The 23,996-nt window shown below is 44.3% G+C and overlaps 1 protein-coding gene across 1 annotated transcript in view; it reads right to left on the bottom strand.

Moving 5' to 3' along the window:
* The window catches only part of LOC136697352 (neural cell adhesion molecule L1-like), an 82,755-nt gene that overhangs the window by 42,012 nt on the left and 16,747 nt on the right, over positions 1-23,996 (bottom strand). Inside the window, exons 3-4 of the mRNA XM_066672387.1 lie at positions 10,029-10,131; positions 2,774-2,943 (exon numbers count right to left, since the gene is read on the bottom strand). Of these exons, the coding sequence (XP_066528484.1) occupies positions 2,774-2,943; positions 10,029-10,131 (273 nt within the window). The remainder of the gene's footprint in view (positions 1-2,773; positions 2,944-10,028; positions 10,132-23,996) is intronic.

The following is a 23,996-nucleotide window of genomic DNA, read 5'->3' as shown; positions in this document are numbered from 1 at the left end:
GTGCAGGGAGCAATGAGTGTGTCTCAAAGATGAGCTCTGCTAAGTGTGGTTTGCGGTCCTAAGCTGAGGAGGTGAGGTGTGCAACAGCAGCATCACAGGCAAAACAAGGCCAGTGGCTTGCTTAATTTAGCGAAACACAGAGTGGTTGTGCCTACTTGATGACCCCTGTGAAGAGCTAGCCATGCAGTGGCTGACTTGGGTACACATGGGCTGAGGCCTGTGAGTAAGCCTCGGTGTTAGGTCTAGCATGTTGCTGATCTGATCAAAAACGGCCACAGCAATCCTAGTAGTTTGGGTTAGAATTTAAATAGGCAAGGATTACAGGAATGTGGTGGCTGCAGATAGGAAAAGAGTGAAGTGGGCCCTATGTGAAGCTCTAATGAATTGGCATAGGATATGTTACATCTTATCCTGTGTATGATTACAATTCTTCAATAACACATTAAATGTGAGAGAAAGATTCTGACTGTGATGATAATATAGGGTGTTAAATTGGCTAGATTAACACAACAAAACAATGAAGTGAAAGACAAAAGGCCTATTCGGACAGGATTAGTTTTCAGCTGGGACCTGAGGCATTGTGAGTACACTACAGAATGTCAGTAGTGTTTATGGTGATTATTGTGGAGATGGGAGGGGCTATTCCAATTTATGCATTGCCATCACACAGTGTGGATCAGACACATCAGAATATTTATACTGTTCTAAGAACAGAACTGCCACCCAAAATATCCAGCCCTGAATGACCTTATCTTCAATAACGGATATCAGGATGGTGGTGGGTCCGGAGCCTACCTGGAATCACTACATGGAATTAGGGTGACACACACACACACTCACACCTACGGACACTTCTGAGTCTCCAATCCACCTACCAACCAGAGGCGATTGCTCTAAGACTGCAAGGGAAGCTCAGCTGTCAAAATGTCAAAAAATAAGTGATCAAATATATACTGTTGTGTGTACATGTCATTGAATTAATATGCACTACAACGCGCTCAACTTTTATTCAGAATCAGCTTCTTATCACTGGTAAAGACGCGGCTTTCCTCTCAATCATTCCCACAGTGATTTAAATAGTGTGTCCACAGATTTCAATAGCGAAGCAGCGAAGTGCAGGGAAACGAGACGAGCCATTGGATAAATGCTGGGCTTCGTCCCGCCCATTGGACGCTCAGCATCTCTGGGGGTCTATGGGGCAGTGGGCTGGCCTCGGCGGGCCCGGACGCTCAGCTTCTGCATGATGATTGGATGAACTGAGGCTGAATCCCTTTTTGATTGACAGCTAAATGAGTGAATCAGCGATACTTTGGTGTAAAGATCCATGGGAGAATTACATTTTCATTCTGTTCTTAGTTGAACTGGAGACTTTCCTAAACCTCTTAGCGGCATTTTCTTTGTTAAAAACGACTAGCGACAAATCAAGCTTCTGTTTCTGGTGGGTTTTTTGTAGCTGCTTGTGTTTGGAGACTGACTTCTATCCCTCTTTCTGACTTCTATCGCAGTTTCTGTCCAGCGAGTGCTGCTGAGCCGCTCCACCATCACAAAGCACTCACAGGGGGACACACTTCACATGGGCCAAGGCCGTTTAAGCAGCCTAGCTCTGCTGGCCATTGAGTGGACACTAGTCAAGTCCCTGGAAAAGACGCCTTGTTGGTATGACAGGGTCACAGATCATTTTCTTAAAAAGGAACAAGGGGTAGAATTTACATATAAATAAACCGACACATTTTATGATGTAGGCCGAAATTGAGCTTCCACTCCTTGAAAGACCAGCATCCGCCACTGCTACCAACGTGTGTTTTTGGAGTGTGGGAGGAAACCGGTGCACCTGGAGGAAACCCATGCAGACACAGAGAGAACACACCACACTCCTCACAGACAGTCACCCGGAGGAAACCCACGCAGACACAGAGAGAACACACCACACTCCTCACAGACAGTCACCTGGAGGAAAACCACGCAGACACAGGGTGAACACACCACACTCCTCACAGACAATCACCTGGAGGAAACCCACACAGACACAGGGAGAACACACCACACTCCTCACAGACAGTCACCCGGAGGAAACCCACGCACACACAGGGAGAACACACCACACTCTTCACAGACAGTCACCCGGAGGAAACCCACACAGACACAGGGAGAACACACCACACTCCTCACAGACAGTCACCTGGAGCAGAATAAAATTTAAATGCTCCAAAGATAAAGCAAACAAAAAGCAAACACAATAAACACAGGAACATGGAGAACAGATAGAATCTGTAATCAGACACTAAACAACGATACAAAAAAAAAAAACCTACAGTGCAACACAAAACAAGGAAGAAACAAATACATAGGTCTTTTAATCAAAGAGGACTGGACCAAAGATCAGGGATCATCTGTAGATCATCTGTCAGTGAGTAACTGAAGACTCACAGGTGAGGTTTGGGAACAAGAGCAGACAACATGGACCCAAACATAAACACAACAGCAAGGGATACAGAAAGGAACACAAAGACTGAAACAAATCAGAAAACACAAGAATGTGAAGAATGTGAAGAAGGGATACAGATACAGGATACGTGCTTAGCGTCTGGTGGCACCAAAATGTAGATACAACAGAATAGAACATAGATACAAAACAAATATAGCTTATCTTTTCCATGAATTTTTCATTCTTTCCTTCTCGTGTTATGCCCCCTACACTGCCCTAGACGTGAGGTGGAGCAGCATCAGTCAGTGAGGTGATCAGAAAGTGTATGGATGCAGACGGGAGACTCACGCTCTGTGATGAGCTCGATGACGTCTGAGATGGCCGTCCCCAGTTCATTGGAGGCGTAACAGCGATACTTTCCCTGATAAGACTTCAGATCCTCGTCTTCGTTTGCGGTGATGGGGTCAGAGCTGAAGGACTCCTCCCTGAAGATCTCTCCATCCTTCACCCACCGGTAGCTAGAGGAACGAGGGATGAGGACCGAGGTTAAAGAGAGATGAGAATCACAACAAAAAGCTCTGTTTGAGCAGCAGAATTCATTCTGTGTTACTTCACCTGGCAGTGATCTTAATCTTTTGGCTGATATTAACATCATCATTAACAGTCATAACATTAAGAACAGGAGCTGTCCAGAAGTGGGAGGAGCTATTTTTCAGTGTGCACTGATATAAAACACACGCTGCTCCTTCTCCATGTTCCATCTAAAGACGTTGTCACACCTTGCTCACTGGTGAGGGTAGTGTGTCTCGACAAGGTTATGGGTTAATAAAATAAGTAACTATAAATTAATTAAATGATGGCAAACCACAATAGCGCCTTCAGTGCAAGGGTGCTGGCACATCTACTCAGCCAACTCTCCAACCTTCACTCCCCCCCTTCTGTCCTCAAAATGAGTCCTTATATAGACTCCTAGTGGCTTAACTAACTCAGCATGTACCACTCCTCCTCTTCTACAGGGGGAGACAGCTACAATCAAAGAAAAAACAAACAAACAAACAAACATGCAATTGTACTCTGCAAAACCCTTGTTCAAAAAGTGACTACTTGATACTAATCAGACTACAAACACACATGAACAAGGTTAAATCTAAAATGAAAATAAAAGAAAAATATTTCCAATCATACAACCCACCCCCTCACTCAAATGGACCAACCCTACCTGGCTCCAACAGGCAGGTCTGAATTTGCTCAGGCACTATTTAAGGACACCTAAAACTCAGTTTGGGCCTTTTTTTTTTAACAGGAAGGTGCAGTAAGTCCTATGTAAGTATGAAATATCTGTTTTACAACTCAGTAGTATATTTTAACTGAAAGGGTGAGATTTTTTACCAAGCTAGCAATATGGATATAAAATTGAAAAAGAATAATGTAGGTGTGGGCTACTGGGAGATAAAACAGGGACAGAAAGGGCTATGAGGAATAAGAGGGGAACATAAATATTTATCTAGTGGTCTTGTATTGTCCGTTCTGTCACATCACCCACCACCTCCTCTGGTTTGACCAAGGTCGGCAAACGAGAAAGGTAATCAGCCATAATGTTCTGACGTCCAGGCTTATGACAGACTTGAAAAGCAAAGGGTTGCAAGGCCAGGTACCACCTGTTAATGCGTGAGTTATTGTCTTTCATTGAATTTATCCATGTCAGAGCTCTGTGATCAGTTACTAACATAAATTGTCTTCCCAGCAGATAATAATGGAGACTTTCCAAAGCCCATTTTATTGCAAGAGCCTCTTTTTCCACAGTGGAATATCTTGTCTCTCTTAGTAACAGCTTGCGACTAAGGTACAACACTGGTTGTTCCTGTTCGTTAGTACCTTGTAATAAGACTGCTCCAATTCCAACAGCTGAAGCATCAACCTGTACTGTAAATGGCTTGGAAAAATCTGTGCTGATTAGAACGGGCTTGGAACACAAAGCATTTTTCAAGACTGTGAATGACCTCTCACAATCCTCCGTCCATCGGACTGGATTCTTTGCAGATTTGAGGGTCAATTCGGTCAGTGGGGCAGCAATGGTGGCAAACTGTGGAATAAACCTACGATACCATCCAACCAAGCCAGGGAAAGACCGCACTTGTTTTTTGGTGTGAGGTCGGGGACTACTTCTAATAGCTTCCACCTTGTCAACCTGTGGTTGTATTAGACCTCTTCCAAGGCGGTATCCCAAGTACCGAGTCTCCACCTGACCCCATTCACATTTGTCCACATTGAGTGTCAAGCCAGCTCTGTCAATTCGTTCTAAGACCTCTGCCACATGCTTGAGGTGGTCACTCCAGTTGTTGCTAAATATTACAACATCATCAAGATATGCTGAACTGTAAGCTTCACAGCCTCTCAGAACATGGTCCATTAACCGCTGAAAGGTTGCGGGAGCCCCATGAAGCCCAAAAAGCATGACAGTAAAGTGGAAGAGGCCCAGGGGAGTGCTGAACGCGGTGTATTCCCGAGATGCTTCCGCCAGCGGAACCTGCCAATGACCCTTGCAGAGGTCGAGGGTTGTTATAAATTGAGCATGCCCAAGCCGCTCCAGTAAATCATCAATTCGGGGCATGGGATATGCATCAAACCTAGAAATAGAATTTATTTTTCTAAAATCAATACAGACCCTTAAGGTTCCGTCAGGTTTAGGGACAATCACAACTGGGCTACACCACTCACTATCTGAGGGTTCAATGACCCCCAGATCCAGCATAGTGCAGACCTCAGCCTTAAGAGGTTCGACAAGTCTTTCTGGTACACGATAAGGCCTCTGTCGGATGGGATGGTCGTCTTTAAAATGAATACTATGCTGTGTGACGTGTGCGCCCAGGCTTAGATTGGAAAAGGGAAGGATGTCTATTAAATACACACCTCAAATCTATTTGTTGAAGAGGGGTCAGATGGCCTAGTGTAGGCTTATGTGAAGACTTCCACGATAAGAGTTCATCAATCTCATCTTCACCATCCTCTTCCACTTGCTGGACCATCAGGACAAGGTTGGGTTCTGTGCATTCCTTCCATTGTCTCAAGAGGTTAACATGATATGTTTGTGATTTTTTTCCCCTTTTCAGGATGCAGTACTTCATAGGTCACTGGCCCTTGCTTTCGTAGGACTTCAAAAGGCCCCTGCCATTGTGCCAGAAGTTTGTTGGTGGAGGTGGGAAGTAGCAAAAGGACCTTCTGTCCAGGTTTAAATTCACGCAGACGGGCTTTTTGGTCATACCATGTTTTCTGTTTATACTGGGCTTTCTCCAGGTGCAGACTGGCCTCTTCTCTATAGGCTTTCAGACGATCTCTCATCTGTAGGACAAAGCTGACAATGCTTTCTTTACCAACTTCAGGGTTGTTCTCCCACTGGTGGCGCAAGAGATCAAGGGGTCCCTGAACAGACCATCCATAAAGAAGCTCAAACGTCGAGAACCAAGTTGAAGCTTGGGGTACCTCATGGTATGCAAAGAGGAGGAAGGGTAGCCATTTGTCCCAGTCCTTTCCAGTGTCAGAGACAAACTTTTTCAACATGTCTTTAGGGTTTGATTGAACCTCTCAACCAGACCATCAGTTTGTGGATGATAGGGTGTGGTTTGAATTCCAGTGATGCCCAGGTGCTGAAAAAACTGTGACATGAGACGTGACGTAAAATTTGTGCCCTGATCAGTGAGGATTTCCTGAGGGAATCCCACTCTAGAAAAGAATTGCACAAGGGCAGTAATGATTTTAGGGGTGGTGATAGAGCGTAGGGGAAATGCCTCTGGGAATCTGGTGGCATAATCACAAACAACCAATATGTATCTGTGTCCAGAACTGCTCTTATCAAGGGGACCTATGATATCCATTGCAATATGTTTAAATGGTGTTGAAATAATGGGCATGGGCTGTAAAGGTGCTCTGTCAAAATGACGAATGTGTCTGTTTTTTTGGCAGTCAGGGCATGAACTACAGTATTCCTGGACATCCGCATACATAGAAGGCCAGAAAAAGCGGTGGCTAACCCTGAGGTAGGTTTTATTTTGACCCAGGTGGCCTGCCCATGGAATAGTGTGTGCAAGATGTAAGACTAAAGGTCGGCAGCTACTGGGGACAATCAAACGGTTGTTAGGTGAATCTGCCAAATAAAGAATGTTGTTCTCAAGAACATAACAGTCTTTACAACTAAGTGACCCATTGCCTTTCTCTTCCCCCGCCTGCTTGTATAAATGAGCCAGGGATGCATCCTTTCTCTGAAGCTCAGCTATGTTTATGGGAACCTGCCATTGGATCATGCTGGTAAGAATAGGTGTGTTTAGTGGGGGTACGGGTGATCCCAGTGCTTTCTCTATTCGTCGTTTCTGGCATGACTTACGTGGTCCCTTTGTCCCACCCTCAAACAGGCTATCAGACATAGAAGGGAGTGGCTCAGTACCTGTTTTGGTATGGGAACGTGTCAAGACTGCACAGGACAAATTAACCTTGGACCGCACTACCTCCCCCAGCAATTCGGACAGCACGGGTAAGTCCCTTCCAATTATCATATCTTTTGGCAAATCATTGACCACACCCACCCGCAATAGAAATACATTGTCCGAGACCCCAAGTGTAATATCAGCTGTGGGATATTCCTTTACCTCACCATGTACACATTGTATTTTTGTTAGTCTGGAAAAATCAACCATGCTAGGTGGCAAAAATTCCCCCTTTATCAAAGACATAGCACTCCCAGTGTCCAACAAAGCCTGCAGAGGCTGACCATTAACCTCTACTAAAATGTCTTTGGAGTTCCCCAAACTACTGAGTGACATTTCTCCAGATTTATTTTTCACTGTCTTATCTTTGTCTTGTAAGACCACATCTCCCTCTCTTGGTACATAACAGTAATTAGACAGTTTAGGCTTCTTAAGAGGGCATACAGGTGCTTTATGTCCTTGCTGGCGACAAAAAAAAACCAAACCAGAATACCTTTTGCTTTTTGTCCATCTCACACATCTTTAGGTTGGCCCTGTTCCCCATAAGGAAGGATATTTCCCTCCGGAAGCTTTAGTTCCCTTGCTGGATTCGCTGAGGAACGTGACAAACTTCGTCGAGCATTCAGGTATTGTTGAGCCAACTGTGCAGCAGTCAGTCCATTTGCCGGCTCATGCTCCTGGACCCAGGTGCGGACATCGGTTGGTAGGATCCGTAACAGCTGCTCCAGGATGATGAGCTCCCCGATCTCTTCCTTACTTTTTAGCTCTGGTTTAAGCCAGCGGCGATAAAGTCCTTTCAGACGGTGATAAGTCTCTTTTGGTGTTTCTCCTGCTGGTATCAACCTCGCCCTGAATCGCTGACGATAGGTTTCAGAAGATATGTCAAACTTGGCAAGCAGTGCCTCCCTCAGATCTGGATACGAGTTGGACATCTCCTCATCCATGGCTGTGTAAGCTTCAAGGGCCTTGCCTGTCAGCAATGGAACAAGTCGGTAAGCCCATTCGTCCCTTGGCCATCCCCAGGTTCTTGCCAGCCTTTCAAAGCGGAGGAGATAATTCTCCATGTCTTCTCCAGCTTGAAAAACAGGCATTTTTGGCTCAGTCCGATACATTTCTCTGGGCCTCTGGCTAGGTTCTGCTGGTATAGACTGAGTAGTAACCAGTGGTGGTTGAGAGACTGACTTCTGAGACTCCAGAAGATCAAACACTTGTGAACGTCGCGGTGCAAGTGTTGGAAGAGGTATTCTGGGGCTCTGGTCATTCAAAGACAATGAAGTCGGTGTCCCAACTGCAGCTGTATCTCCTGACCCAACAGTGACATGCTCTGGGGTTGTTTTTGCAAGGCTGGTCCTCAGCTCACGGTACTCATGAAATAGCCTTTCCTCCCGATTTCGCTGAGTGGAGAGAAACTGGCCGAGCAGTATGGTGGATCAGCTGGATGACTATCCCGGGCTTTTGGTCGGGCTCCCAGGGCTGTGTACTCCTCCTCAGAGTCCATTGTGCCCCACTGCTCATCGGTGTCCGAGTCTGTTGCAGGTAACTTTGTCTTCACTGGAACCACTTTCTGTGACCGCAACCCAGTTCTCTTTGGCACATTCACTTTCTTGTGGCTTGCCATCCCACCGCTGCCACCATATGTCACACCTTGCTCACTGGTGAGGGTAGTGTGTCTCGACAAGGTTATGGGTTAATAAAATAAGTAACTATAAATTAATTAAATGCTGGCAAACCACAATAGCGCCTTCAGTGCAAGGGTGCTGGCATATCTATTCAGCCAACTCTCCAACCTTCACTCCCCCCCTTCTGTCCTCAAAATGAGTCCTTATATAGACTCCTAGTGGCTTAACTAACTCAGCATGTACCACTCCTCCTCTTCTACAGGGGGAGACAGCTACAATCAAAGAAAAAACAAACAAACAAACATGCAATTGTACTCTGCAAAACCCTTGTTCAAAAAGTGACTACTTGATACTAATCAGACTACAAACACACATCATGAACAAGGTTAAATCTAAAATGAAAATAAAAGAAATATTTCCAATCATACACCCCCCCCTCACTCAAATGGACCAACCCTACCTGGCTCCAACAGGCAGGTCTGAATTTGCTCAGGCACTATTTAAGGACACCTAAAACTCAGTTTGGGCCTTTTTTTTTGAACAGGAAGGTGTAGTAAGTCCTATGTAAGTATGAAATATCTGTTTTACAACTCAGTAGTATATTTTAACTGAAAGGGTGAGATTTTTTACCAAGCTAGCAATATGGATGCAAAATTGAAAAAGACTCTTTGTCAGCAGCGTCCTGTTTGGCCAGTGGTCAGTAAATTCAGACCCCGTCGTCTGGAGACGTCCCTAGTAAATAATGCAGCTGTCGACCCCCTGAATACATCATCACAGATGCCACTTGGTTTAATTACGAGTGTGAAAGCTTTGACTGTGCTGAACTTCAGCAGGTTCCCAGTGGATTCCTCTCTGTGAAGTAAAACGCTGATAAATGTAGATCATCTGAGAGACTGTGAGCTGAATGTAAACACTGAGGAGGTAAAACCAGGACTCTGTTATATTTCTAATGCAGTGCTTCACACTAAAACCTCATCCATCTGTGCAGATTTTACAGGATCCTTCTGGAGGAGGACGTCTGGTCACCGACTTTGAAATGTTTCACCGCTAAAAGAAAAGTCTTAAAATATAAACAGGCTGCAAAAAAGACTTAAATATCTGCTGTTAAACTACAGAATTTATATTAAAATATACTCTCACATCACCAGAGGCAGGGTGACAAGACTGAGCCATCCACAAAACAGTCACACAATCTCTTTAATAACGCCAAAACAGCCTGCTGTGTCCGCTGAGCACGCTGGACGCTACCCCATGAGCTCCCAGGCCCCTCCCATACTCTGCCCCTTCACTGTAGTTTATGTTAAGCTGTAATATTCAGAATAAAAGTCTCAAAAAATGTAAATATAAGTTAGAAATATCTGGTTCCATTCACCCTCACTGTGAACGAGTATTGAACACTAGGTTTGTCTCTAACAGTGTGTTTACGTCTATAGCACAGTCTCTTCTCTCCTGGGAATGTAACTTAAATTCAATAATTACTATGATGATGGGGGATGGGTCACTCACCTGGGGGCGGGGTTTCCCATGGCTTCACATTTCAGCATAACGTCGTCCAGGTAAAAGACAGTGTAGGACTCTGTCTGAAACGTGATCACTGGAGGCTGCTTGACTGCATGAGGTTCAAATACAGACAATAGGTAATTTACAGAATGATAAATAATATTAAAAACAGCATATATTTATACACCGCAATCAGCTGTTTGCTCCACACTATAAACCAGCCATTATCCTGACACCTAGAGGTCTGGAGGTAATAAAACATGGTGGTTCCCATGTGGAGACCCCACTCTGTGGAGCATACAGTGATTATTTCAGGCATTGCAAAGCAAATAGAGTCTTGTAAAAATGTAGAAATAATAAATAATAGTGTTCATGAATATTGTATACACCTATGTTCTTGGTGAAAATGAAAGATTGCACCTTTAATACGAAGAAAATCATCATCAGAAAATAAAAAAGAAAGACCCAGAAAGACAAGGTACAGAGGAAGTCCGAACACTTACAGTCATTAATTACATCTGTTAGTCCAGAGGAACGCAGAGGGAGAGAAAAGACAAGACAAGAAAAAGAAAAGACAAAGTTAATGATACTTTTCATAAAATTTTAATGACCATGTTTCACACTTTAATGCCGCTATCCACTCTTTTGTAAGTGCTACTTTCCTTCTTGGGCCACAGCTGAAGAGTGGAATTCAGTTACAGCCCTGTCCTGTAATCAAGAAATAAGTGGTGGGAGCATGGTGGTTTCCTACCCTCCTCCGATAGTTACATAGTGCCATTTCTGCAGTGCTGAGACAAGAGTTGCAGTGGTAGAGGTTATATTCTCCTTATTACGGCTCAGTGGATAATCGCAATGATTTTGAAGCTATAATGTTAATGTAAAAATACGACGCAGTCTTGCTTTAGAGCTCCATGTCAGGGTCAGTGTTTCCCCCAGTGTTTTATTTGGCCCCCATCCACACTGTTTGTTATTTTTTTTTTTATCATTTATTTATGTATTTATTTATTTATTTATTTAATAAAATCCCTCATCCTCTCTCTGTAGTGCACTACACACGTCCTGAAACGAGTGCTGAGTGCTGTCTGTGTGTGTACAGTGTAGTTTATGACTGATGTAGTTCACTGTAGAGGGAGAGAGGGTGTGTGTGTGTACGGTGTAGTTTGTTACAGATGTAGTTCACTGTAGAGGGAGCGAGGAGCTGTGTGTGTACAGTGCAGTTTATGACTGATGTAGTTCACTGTAGAGGGAGTGAGGAGCTGTGTGTGTACATTGTAGTTTGTAGTTTATGATTGATGTAGTTCACTGTAGAGGGAGTGAGGAGCTGTGTGTGTACATTGTAGTTTGTAGTTTATGATTGATGTAGTTCACTGTAGAGGGAGTGAGGAGCTGTGTGTGTACATTGTAGTTTGTAGTTTGTGACTGATGTACTTCACTGTATAGGGAGAGAAGAGGAGCTGTGTGTGTACAGTGTAGTTTGTGACTGATGTAGTTCACTGTAGACGGAGCGTAGAGGGAGCGAGGAGCTGGGTGTGTACAGTGTAGTTTATGACTGATGTAGTTCACTGTATAGGGAGAGAGGAGCTGTGTGTGTACAGTGTAGTTTGTGACTGATGTAGTTCACTATAGAGGGTGTGAGGAGCTGTGTGTGTACAGTGTAGTTTATGACTGATGTAGTTCACTGTAGAGGGAGTGAGGAGCTGTGTGTGTACAGTGTAGTTTATGACTGATGAAGTTGAGTATAAAGAGAGTGAGGAGCTGTGTGTGTACAGTGTAGTTTATGACTGATGAAGTTGAGTATAAAGAGAGTGAGGAGCTGTGTGTGTACAGTGTAGTTTATGACTGATGAAGTTGACTGTAGAGAGAGTGAGGAGCTGTGTGTGTACAGTGTAGTTTATGACTGATGTAGTTCACTGTAGAGGGAGTGAGGAGCTGTGTGTGTACAGTGTAGTTTATGACTGATGAAGTTGAGTATAAAGAGAGTGAGGAGCTGTGTGTGTACAGTGTAGTTTATGACTGATGAAGTTGAGTATAAAGAGAGTGAGGAGCTGTGTGTGTACAGTGTAGTTTATGACTGATGAAGTTGACTGTAGAGAGAGTGAGGAGCTGTGTGTGTACAGTGTAGTTTATGACTGATGTAGTTCACTGTAGAGGGAGTGAGGAGCTGTGTGTGTACAGGGTAGTTAACTGTAGAGGGAGTGAAAAGCTGTGTGTTTACAGTATAGTTTGTTATTGATGTAGTTCACTGTAGAGGGAGTGAAGAGCGGTGTGTGTACAGTGTAGTTTATGACTGATGGAGTTGACAGTAGAGAGAGCGAGGAGCTGTGTGTTTACAGTGTAATTTGTGACTGATGTAGTTCACTGTATAGGGAGAGAGGAGCTGTGTGTGTACAGTGTAGTTTGTGACTGATGTAGTTCACTATAGAGGGTGTGAGGAGCTGTGTGTGTACAGTGTAGTTTATGACTGATGTAGTTCACTGTAGAGGGAGTGAGGAGCTGTGTGTGTACAGTGTAGTTTATGACTGATGAAGTTGAGTATAAAGAGAGTGAGGAGCTGTGTGTGTACAGTGTAGTTTATGACTGATGAAGTTGAGTATAAAGAGAGTGAGGAGCTGTGTGTGTACAGTGTAGTTTATGACTGATGAAGTTGACTGTAGAGAGAGTGAGGAGCTGTGTGTGTACAGTGTAGTTTATGACTGATGTAGTTCACTGTAGAGGGAGTGAGGAGCTGTGTGTGTACAGTGTAGTTTATGACTGATGAAGTTGAGTATAAAGAGAGTGAGGAGCTGTGTGTGTACAGTGTAGTTTATGACTGATGAAGTTGAGTATAAAGAGAGTGAGGAGCTGTGTGTGTACAGTGTAGTTTATGACTGATGAAGTTGACTGTAGAGAGAGTGAGGAGCTGTGTGTGTACAGTGTAGTTTATGACTGATGTAGTTCACTGTAGAGGGAGTGAGGAGCTGTGTGTGTACAGGGTAGTTAACTGTAGAGGGAGTGAAAAGCTGTGTGTTTACAGTATAGTTTGTTATTGATGTAGTTCACTGTAGAGGGAGTGAAGAGCGGTGTGTGTACAGTGTAGTTTATGACTGATGGAGTTGACAGTAGAGAGAGCGAGGAGCTGTGTGTTTACAGTGTAATTTGTGACTGATGTAGTTTACTGTAGAGGGAGTGAGGAGTTGTGTGTGTACAGTGTAGTTTATGACTGATGTAGTTCACTGTAGAGGGAGTGAGGAGTTGTGTGTGTGTACAGGGTAGTTTGTGACTGATGTAGTTAACTGTAGAGGGAGCGAGGAGCTGTGTGTACAGTGTAGTTTATGACTGATGTAGTTCACTGTAGAGGGAGCGAGGAGCTGTGTGTGTACCTTGTAGTTTGACTGATGTAGTTCACTGTAGAGGGAGTGAGGAGCTGTGTGTGTACCTTGTAGTTTATGACTGATGTAGTTCACTGTAGAGTGAGCGAGGAGCTGTGTGTGTACAGTGTAGTTTGTGACTGATGTAGTTAACTGTAGAGGGAGCGAGGAGCTGTGTGTGTACCTTGTAGTTTATGACTGATGTAGTTCACTGTAGAGGGAGTGAGGAGCTGTGTGTGTACCTTGTAGTTTATGACTGATGTAGTTCACTGTAGAGGGAGTGAGGAGCTGTGTGTGTACATTGTAGTTTATGACTGATGGAGTTGAGTGTAAAGAGAGTGAGGAGCTGTGTGTGTACAGTGTAGTTTATGACTGATGGAGTTGACTGTAGAGAGAGCGAGGAGCTGTGTGTGTACAGTGTAATTTGTGACTGATGTAGTTTATTGTAGAGGGAGTGACGAGTTGTGTGTGTACAGTGTAGTTTATGACTGATGTAGTTCACTGTAGAGGGAGCGAGGAGCTGTGTGTGTACAATGTAGTTTATGACTGATGTAGTTCACTGTAGAGGGAGTGAGGAGCTGTGTGTGTACAGTGTAGCTTATGACTGATGGAGTTGACTGTAGAGAGAGCGAGGAGCTGTGTGTGTACAGTGTAATTTGTGACTGATGTAGTTTACTGTAGAGAGAGTGAGGAGCTGTGTGTGTACAGTGTAGTTTGTGACTGATGTAGTTCACTGTAGAGTGAGCGAAGAGCTGTGTGTGTACAGTGTAATTTGTGACTGATGTAGTTCACTGTAGAGGGAGCGAGGGCCTGTGTGTGTACAGTGTAGTTTGTAGTGTATGACTGATGTAGTTCACTGTAGAGGGAGTGAGGAGCTGTGTGTGTACAGTGTAGTTTATGACTGATGGAGTTGACTGTAGAGAGAGTGAGGAGCGGTGTGTGTACAGTGTAATTTGTGACTGAGGTAGTTTACTGTAGAGGGAGCGAGTAGCTGTGTGTACAGTGTAGTTTATGACTGATGTAGTTCACTGTAGAGGGAGTGAGGAGCTGTGTGTGTACCTTGTAGTTTATGACTGATGTAGTTCACTGTAGAGGGAGTGAGGAGCTGTGTGTGTACAGTGTAGTTCATGACTGATGGAGTTGAGTGTAAAGAGATTGAGGAGCTGTGTGTACAGTGTAGCTTATGACTGATGGAGTTGACTGTAGAGAGAGCGAGGAGCTGTGTGTGTACAGTGTAATTTGTGACTGATGTAGTTTACTGTAGAGGGAGTGAGGAGCTGTGTGTGTACAGTGTAATTTGTGACTGATGTAGTTCACTGTAGAGGGAGTGAGGAGCTGTGTGTGTACAGTGTAGTTCATGACTGATGGAGTTGAGTGTAAAGAGATTGAGGAGCTGTGTGTACAGTGTAGCTTATGACTGATGGAGTTGACTGTAGAGAGAGCGAGGAGCTGTGTGTGTACAGTGTAATTTGTGACTGATGTAGTTTACTGTAGAGGGAGTGAGGAGCTGTGTGTGTACAGTGTAATTTGTGACTGATGTAGTTCACTGTAGAGGGAGTGAGGAGCTGTGTGTGTACATGGTAGTTTGTGACTGATGTAGTTTACTGTAGAGAGAGAGGAGCTGTGTTTACAGTGTAGTTTGACTGATGTAGTTTACTGTAGAGAGAGAGAGGAGCTGTGTGTGTACAGTGTAGTTTATGACTGATGTAGTTCACTGTAGAGGGAGTGAGGAGCTGTGTGTGTACAGTGTAGTTTACGACTGATGTGGTCCACTGTAGAAGGGGCGATGAGCTGTGTGTGTACAGTGTAGTTTGTGACTGATGTAGTTCACTGTAGAGTGAGCGAGGAGCTGTGTGTGTACAGTGTATTTTGTAGTTTATGACTGATGTACTTAACTGTAGAGGGAGTGAAAAGCTGTGTGTTTACAGTATAGTTTGTTACTGATGTAGTTCACTGTAGAGGGAGCGAAGAGCGGTGTGTGTACAGTGTAGTTTGTGACTGATGTAGTTCACTGTAGAGGGAGCGAGGGCCTGTGTGTGTACAGTGTAGTTTGTAGTTTATGACTGATGTAGTTAACTGTAGAGGGAGTGAAAAGCTGTGTTTACAGTATAGTTTGTTACTGATGTAGTTCACTGTAGAGGGAGTGAAGAGTGGTGTGTGTACAGTGTAGTTTGTGACTGATGTAGTTCACTGTAGAGGGAGTGAGGAGCTGTGTGTGTACAGTGTAGTTTGTGACTGATGTAGTTTACTGTAGAGAGAGAGAGGAGCTGTGTGTGTACAGTGTAGTTTGTTACAGATGTAGTTCACTGTAGAGGGAGCGAGGAGCTGTGTGTGTACAGTGCAGTTTATGACTGATGTAGTTTACTGTAGAGGGAGTGAGGAGCTGTGTGTGTACATTGTAGTTTGTAGTTTATGATTGATGTAGTTCACTGTAGAGGGAGTGAGGAGCTGTGTGTGTACATTGTAGTTTGCAGTTTGTGACTGATGTACTTCACTGTATAGGGAGAGAGGAGCTGTGTGTGTACAGTGTAGTTTGTGACTGATGTAGTTCACTGTAGAGGGAGCGAGGAGCTGTGTGTGTACAGTGTAGTGTATGACTGATGTAGTTCACTGTATAGGGAGAGAGGAGCTGTGTGTGTACAGTGTAGTTTGTGACTGATGTAGTTCACTATAGAGGGTGTGAGGAGCTGTGTGTGTACAGTGTAGTTTATGACTGATGTAGTTCACTGTAGAGGGAGTGAGGAGCTGTGTGTGTACAGTGTAGTTTATGACTGATGAAGTTGAGTATAAAGAGAGTGAGGAGCTGTGTGTGTACAGTGTAGTTTATGACTGATGAAGTTGAGTATAAAGAGAGTGAGGAGCTGTGTGTGTACAGTGTAGTTTATGACTGATGAAGTTGACTGTAGAGAGAGTGAGGAGCTGTGTGTGTACAGTGTAGTTTATGACTGATGTAGTTCACTGTAGAGGGAGTGAGGAGCTGTGTGTGTACAGTGTAGTTTATGACTGATGAAGTTGAGTATAAAGAGAGTGAGGAGCTGTGTGTGTACAGTGTAGTTTATGACTGATGAAGTTGAGTATAAAGAGAGTGAGGAGCTGTGTGTGTACAGTGTAGTTTATGACTGATGAAGTTGACTGTAGAGAGAGTGAGGAGCTGTGTGTGTACAGTGTAGTTTATGACTGATGTAGTTCACTGTAGAGGGAGTGAGGAGCTGTGTGTGTACAGGGTAGTTAACTGTAGAGGGAGTGAAAAGCTGTGTGTTTACAGTATAGTTTGTTATTGATGTAGTTCACTGTAGAGGGAGTGAAGAGCGGTGTGTGTACAGTGTAGTTTATGACTGATGGAGTTGACAGTAGAGAGAGCGAGGAGCTGTGTGTTTACAGTGTAATTTGTGACTGATGTAGTTTACTGTAGAGGGAGTGAGGAGTTGTGTGTGTACAGTGTAGTTTATGACTGATGTAGTTCACTGTAGAGGGAGTGAGGAGTTGTGTGTGTGTACAGGGTAGTTTGTGACTGATGTAGTTAACTGTAGAGGGAGCGAGGAGCTGTGTGTACAGTGTAGTTTATGACTGATGTAGTTCACTGTAGAGGGAGCGAGGAGCTGTGTGTGTACCTTGTAGTTTGACTGATGTAGTTCACTGTAGAGGGAGTGAGGAGCTGTGTGTGTACCTTGTAGTTTATGACTGATGTAGTTCACTGTAGAGTGAGCGAGGAGCTGTGTGTGTACAGTGTAGTTTGTGACTGATGTAGTTAACTGTAGAGGGAGCGAGGAGCTGTGTGTGTACCTTGTAGTTTATGACTGATGTAGTTCACTGTAGAGGGAGTGAGGAGCTGTGTGTGTACCTTGTAGTTTATGACTGATGTAGTTCACTGTAGAGGGAGTGAGGAGCTGTGTGTGTACATTGTAGTTTATGACTGATGGAGTTGAGTGTAAAGAGAGTGAGGAGCTGTGTGTGTACAGTGTAGTTTATGACTGATGGAGTTGACTGTAGAGAGAGCGAGGAGCTGTGTGTGTACAGTGTAATTTGTGACTGATGTAGTTTATTGTAGAGGGAGTGACGAGTTGTGTGTGTACAGTGTAGTTTATGACTGATGTAGTTCACTGTAGAGGGAGCGAGGAGCTGTGTGTGTACAATGTAGTTTATGACTGATGTAGTTCACTGTAGAGGGAGTGAGGAGCTGTGTGTGTACAGTGTAGTTTATGACTGATGGAGATGACTGTAGAGAGAGTGAGGAGCTGTGTGTGTACAGTGTAGTTTGTGACTGATGTAGTTCACTGTAGAGTGAGCGAAGAGCTGTGTGTGTACAGTGTAATTTGTGACTGATGTAGTTCACTGTAGAGGGAGCGAGGGCCTGTGTGTGTACAGTGTAGTTTGTAGTGTATGACTGATGTAGTTCACTGTAGAGGGAGTGAGGAGCTGTGTGTGTACAGTGTAGTTTATGACTGATGGAGTTGACTGTAGAGAGAGTGAGGAGCGGTGTGTGTACAGTGTAATTTGTGACTGAGGTAGTTTACTGTAGAGGGAGCGAGTAGCTGTGTGTACAGTGTAGTTTATGACTGATGTAGTTCACTGTAGAGGGAGTGAGGAGCTGTGTGTGTACAGTATAGTTTATGACTGATGGAGATGAGTGTAAAGAGAGTGAGGAGCTGTGTGTACAGTGTAGTTTGACTGATGTAGTTCACTGTAGAGGGAGTGAGGAGCTGTGTGTGTGTACAGGGTAGTTTGTGACTGATGTAGTTTACTGTAGAAATAGAGAGAGGAGCTGTGTGTGTACAGTGTAGTTTATGACTGATGTAGTACACTGTAGAAGAAGCGAGGAGCTGTGTGTGTACAGTGTAGTTTATGACTGATGTAGTACACTGTAGAGGGAGTGAGGAGTTGTGTGTGTACAGTGTAGTTTATGACTGATGTAGTACACTGTAGAGGGAGCGAGGAGCTGTGTGTGTACCTTGTAGTTTATGACTGATGGAGTTGACTGTAGGGAGAGTGAGGAGCTGTTTGTGTAAAGTGTAGTTTGTGACTGATGTAGTACACTGTAGAGGGAGTGAGGAGTTGTGTGTGTACAGTGTAGTTTGACTGATGTAGTTCACTGTAGAGGGAGTGAGGAGCTGTGTGTGTGTACAGGGTAGTTTGTGACTGATGTAGTTTACTGTAGAAATAGAGAGAGGAGCTGTGTGTGTACAGTGTAGTTTATGACTGATGTAGTACACTGTAGAAGGAGCGAGGAGCTGTGTGTGTACAGTGTAGTTTATGACTGATGTAGTACACTGTAGAGGGAGTGAGGAGTTGTGTGTGTACAGTGTAGTTTATGACTGATGTAGTACACTGTAGAGGGAGCGAGGAGCTGTGTGTGTACCTTGTAGTTTATGACTGATGGAGTTGACTGTAGGGAGAGTGAGGAGCTGTTTGTGTAAAGTGTAGTTTGTGACTGATGTAGTTCACTGTAGAGTGAGCGAGGAGCTGTGTGTGTACAGTGTAATTTGTGACTGATGTAGTTCACTGTAGAGTGAGCGAGGAGCTGTGTGTGTACCTTGTAGTTTATGACTGATGAAGTTCACTGTAGAGGGAGTGAGGAGCTGTGTGTGTACAGTGTAGTTTGTAGTTTATGACTGATGTAGTAAACTGTAGAGGGAGTGAGGAGCTGTGTGTGTACAGTGTAGTTTGTGACTGATGTAGTTTACTGTAGAGAGAGAGAGGAGCTGTGTGTGTACAGTGTAGTTTGTTACAGATGTAGTTCACTGTAGAGGGAGCGAGGAGCTGTGTGTGTACAGTGCAGTTTATGACTGATGTAGTTCACTGTAGAGGGAGTGAGGGGCTGTGTGTGTACATTGTAGTTTGTAGTTTGATTGATGTAGTTCACTGTAGAGGGAGTGAGGAGCTCTGTGTGTACATTGTAGTTTGTAGTTTGTGACTGATGTACTTCACTGTTTAGGGAGAGAGGAGCTGTGTGTGTACAGTGTAGTTTGTGACTGATGTAGTTCACTGTAGACGGAGCGAGGAGCTGTGTGTGTACAGTGTAGTTTATGACTGATGTAGTTTACTGTAGAGGGAGTGAGGAGCTGTGTGTGTACAGGGTAGTTTGTGACTGATGTAGTTTACTGTAGAGATAGAGAGAGGAGCTGTGTGTGTACAGTGTAGTTTATGACTGATGTAGTTCACTGTAGAGGGAGTGAGGAGCTGTGTGTGTACCTTGTAGTTTATGACTGATGTAGTTCACTGTAGAGGGAGTGAGGAGCTGTGTGTGTACAGTGTAGTTCATGACTGATGGAGTTGAGTGTAAAGAGATTGAGGAGCTGTGTGTACAGTGTAGCTTATGACTGATGGAGTTGACTGTAGAGAGAGCGAGGAGCTGTGTGTGTACAGTGTAATTTGTGACTGATGTAGTTTACTGTAGAGGGAGTGAGGAGCTGTGTGTGTACAGTGTAATTTGTGACTGATGTAGTTCACTGTAGAGGGAGTGAGGAGCTGTGTGTGTACAGTGTAGTTCATGACTGATGGAGTTGAGTGTAAAGAGATTGAGGAGCTGTGTGTACAGTGTAGCTTATGACTGATGGAGTTGACTGTAGAGAGAGCGAGGAGCTGTGTGTGTACAGTGTAATTTGTGACTGATGTAGTTTACTGTAGAGGGAGTGAGGAGCTGTGTGTGTACAGTGTAATTTGTGACTGATGTAGTTCACTGTAGAGGGAGTGAGGAGCTGTGTGTGTACATGGTAGTTTGTGACTGATGTAGTTTACTGTAGAGAGAGAGGAGCTGTGTTTACAGTGTAGTTTGACTGATGTAGTTTACTGTAGAGAGAGAGAGGAGCTGTGTGTGTACAGTGTAGTTTATGACTGATGTAGTTCACTGTAGAGGGAGTGAGGAGCTGTGTGTGTACAGTGTAGTTTACGACTGATGTGGTCCACTGTAGAAGGGGCGATGAGCTGTGTGTGTACAGTGTAGTTTGTGACTGATGTAGTTCACTGTAGAGTGAGCGAGGAGCTGTGTGTGTACAGTGTATTTTGTAGTTTATGACTGATGTACTTAACTGTAGAGGGAGTGAAAAGCTGTGTGTTTACAGTATAGTTTGTTACTGATGTAGTTCACTGTAGAGGGAGCGAAGAGCGGTGTGTGTACAGTGTAGTTTGTGACTGATGTAGTTCACTGTAGAGGGAGCGAGGGCCTGTGTGTGTACAGTGTAGTTTGTAGTTTATGACTGATGTAGTTAACTGTAGAGGGAGTGAAAAGCTGTGTTTACAGTATAGTTTGTTACTGATGTAGTTCACTGTAGAGGGAGTGAAGAGTGGTGTGTGTACAGTGTAGTTTGTGACTGATGTAGTTCACTGTAGAGGGAGTGAGGAGCTGTGTGTGTACAGTGTAGTTTGTGACTGATGTAGTTTACTGTAGAGAGAGAGAGGAGCTGTGTGTGTACAGTGTAGTTTGTTACAGATGTAGTTCACTGTAGAGGGAGCGAGGAGCTGTGTGTGTACAGTGCAGTTTATGACTGATGTAGTTTACTGTAGAGGGAGTGAGGAGCTGTGTGTGTACATTGTAGTTTGTAGTTTATGATTGATGTAGTTCACTGTAGAGGGAGTGAGGAGCTGTGTGTGTACATTGTAGTTTGCAGTTTGTGACTGATGTACTTCACTGTATAGGGAGAGAGGAGCTGTGTGTGTACAGTGTAGTTTGTGACTGATGTAGTTCACTGTAGAGGGAGCGAGGAGCTGTGTGTGTACAGTGTAGTTTATGACTGATGTAGTTCACTGTATAGGGAGAGAGGAGCTGTGTGTGTACAGTGTAGTTTGTGACTGATGTAGTTCACTATAGAGGGTGTGAGGAGCTGTGTGTGTACAATGTAGTTCATGACTGATGTAGTTCACTGTAGAGAGAGCGAGGAGCTGTGTGTGTACAGTGTAGTTTATGACTGATGTAGTTTACTGTAGAGGGAGCGAGGAGCTGTGTGTACAGTGTAGTTTATGACTGATGTAGTTCACTGTAGAGGGAGTGAGGAGCTGTGTGTGTACAGTGTAGTTTATGACTGATGGAGTTGAATGTAGAGAGAGCGAGGAGCTGTGTGTGTACAGTGTAATTTGTGACTGATGTAGTTTACTGTAGAGGGAGTGAGGAGTTGTGTGTGTACAGGGTAGTTTGTGACTGATGTAGTTCACTGTAGAGGGCGCGAGGAGCTGTGTGTACAGTGTAGTTTGACTAATGTAGTTCACTGTAGAGGGAGAGAGGAGCTGTGTGTGTACAGGGTAGTTTGTGACTGATGTAGTTCACTGTAGAGGGCGCGAGGAGCTGTGTGTACAGTGTAGTTTGACTGATGTAGTTCACTGTAGAGGGAGAGAGGAGCTGTGTGTACAGTGTAGTTTGACTGATGTAGTTCACTGTAGAGGGCGCGAGGAGCTGTGTGTGTACCTTGTAGTTTATGACTGATGTAGTTCACTGTAGAGGGAGTGAGGAGCTGTGTGTGTACAGTGTAGTTTATGACTGATGAGTTTAGTGTAAAGAGAGTGAGGAGCTGTGTGTGTACAGTGTAGTTTGTGACTGATGTAGTTCACTGTAGAGGGAGTGAGGAGCTGTGTGTGTACAGTGTAGTTTATGACTTATGTAGTTCACTGTAGAGGGAGTGAGGAGCGGTGTGTGTACAGTGTAGTTTATGACTGATGTAGTTCACTGTAGAGGGAGTGAGGAGCTGTGTGTGTACAGTGTAGTTTATGACTGATGTAGTTCACTGTAGAGGGAGTGAGGAGCGGTGTGTGTACAGTGTAGTTTATGACTGATGTAGTTCACTGTAGAGGGAGTGAGGAGCGGTGTGTGTACAGTGTAGTTTATGACTGATGTAGTTCACTGTAGAGGGAGTGAGGAGCGGTGTGTGTACAGTGTAGTTTATGACTGATGTAGTTCACTGTAGAGGGAGTGAGGAGCTGTGTGTGTACAGTGTAGTTTGTGACTGATGTAGTTCACTGTAGAGGGAGTGAGGAGCTGTGTGTGTACAGTGTAGTTTGTGACTGATGTAGTTTACTGTAGAGAGAGAGAGGAGCTGTGTGTGTACAGTGTAGTTTGTTACAGATGTAGTTCACTGTAGAGGGAGCGAGGAGCTGTGTGTGTACAGTGCAGTTTATGACTGATGTAGTTTACTGTAGAGGGAGTGAGGAGCTGTGTGTGTACATTGTAGTTTGTAGTTTATGATTGATGTAGTTCACTGTAGAGGGAGTGAGGAGCTGTGTGTGTACATTGTAGTTTGCAGTTTGTGACTGATGTACTTCACTGTATAGGGAGAGAGGAGCTGTGTGTGTACAGTGTAGTTTGTGACTGATGTAGTTCACTGTAGAGGGAGCGAGGAGCTGTGTGTGTACAGTGTAGTTTATGACTGATGTAGTCACTGTATAGGGAGAGAGGAGCTGTGTGTGTACAGTGTAGTTTGTGACTGATGTAGTTCACTATAGAGGGTGTGAGGAGCTGTGTGTGTACAATGTAGTTCATGACTGATGTAGTTCACTGTAGAGAGAGCGAGGAGCTGTGTGTGTACAGTGTAGTTTATGACTGATGTAGTTTACTGTAGAGGGAGCGAGGAGCTGTGTGTACAGTGTAGTTTATGACTGATGTAGTTCACTGTAGAGGGAGTGAGGAGCTGTGTGTGTACAGTGTAGTTTATGACTGATGGAGTTGAATGTAGAGAGAGCGAGGAGCTGTGTGTGTACAGTGTAATTTGTGACTGATGTAGTTTACTGTAGAGGGAGTGAGGAGTTGTGTGTGTACAGGGTAGTTTGTGACTGATGTAGTTCACTGTAGAGGGCGCGAGGAGCTGTGTGTACAGTGTAGTTTGACTAATGTAGTTCACTGTAGAGGGCGCGAGGAGCTGTGTGTGTACAGGGTAGTTTGTGACTGATGTAGTTCACTGTAGAGGGAGAGAGGAGCTGTGTGTACAGTGTAGTTTGACTGATGTAGTTCACTGTAGAGGGCGCGAGGAGCTGTGTGTGTACCTTGTAGTTTATGACTGATGTAGTTCACTGTAGAGGGAGTGAGGAGCTGTGTGTGTACAGTGTAGTTTATGACTGATGGAGTTTAGTGTAAAGAGAGTGAGGAGCTGTGTGTGTACAGTGTAGTTTGTGACTGATGTAGTTCACTGTAGAGGGAGCGAGGAGCTGTGTGTGTACAGTGTAGTTCATGACTGATGTAGTTCACTGTAGAGGGCGCGAGGAGCTGTGTGTGTACCTTGTAGTTTATGACTGATGTAGTTCACTGTAGAGGGAGTGAGGAGCTGTGTGTGTACAGTGTAGTTTATGACTGATGGAGTTTAGTGTAAAGAGAGTGAGGAGCTGTGTGTGTACAGTGTAGTTTGTGACTGATGTAGTTCACTGTAGAGGGAGCGAGGAGCTGTGTGTGTACAGTGTAGTTCATGACTGATGTAGTTCACTGTAGAGGGAGCGAGGTGCTGTGTGTGTACAGTGTAGTTTATGACTGATGTAGTTCACTGTAGAGGGAGCGAGGAGCTGTGTGTGTACAGTGTAGTTCATGACTGATGTAGTTCACTGTAGAGGGAGGGAGGAGCTGTGTGAGTTTCAAACAGAGACAGACACACTCTGTGACGTCAGTGTTTCAGAAAAGATCAGTATCAGTATTTCTACAGAATCTGATAGAGTGTGT

Source organism: Hoplias malabaricus, chromosome 5, assembly GCF_029633855.1.
Source record: "Hoplias malabaricus isolate fHopMal1 chromosome 5, fHopMal1.hap1, whole genome shotgun sequence".
In the NCBI taxonomy this organism is placed as follows: Eukaryota; Metazoa; Chordata; class Actinopteri; order Characiformes; family Erythrinidae; genus Hoplias; species Hoplias malabaricus.
The sequence above is the reverse complement of the archived record's forward strand: the minus strand, read 5'-3'. Positions and strand labels throughout refer to the sequence as shown.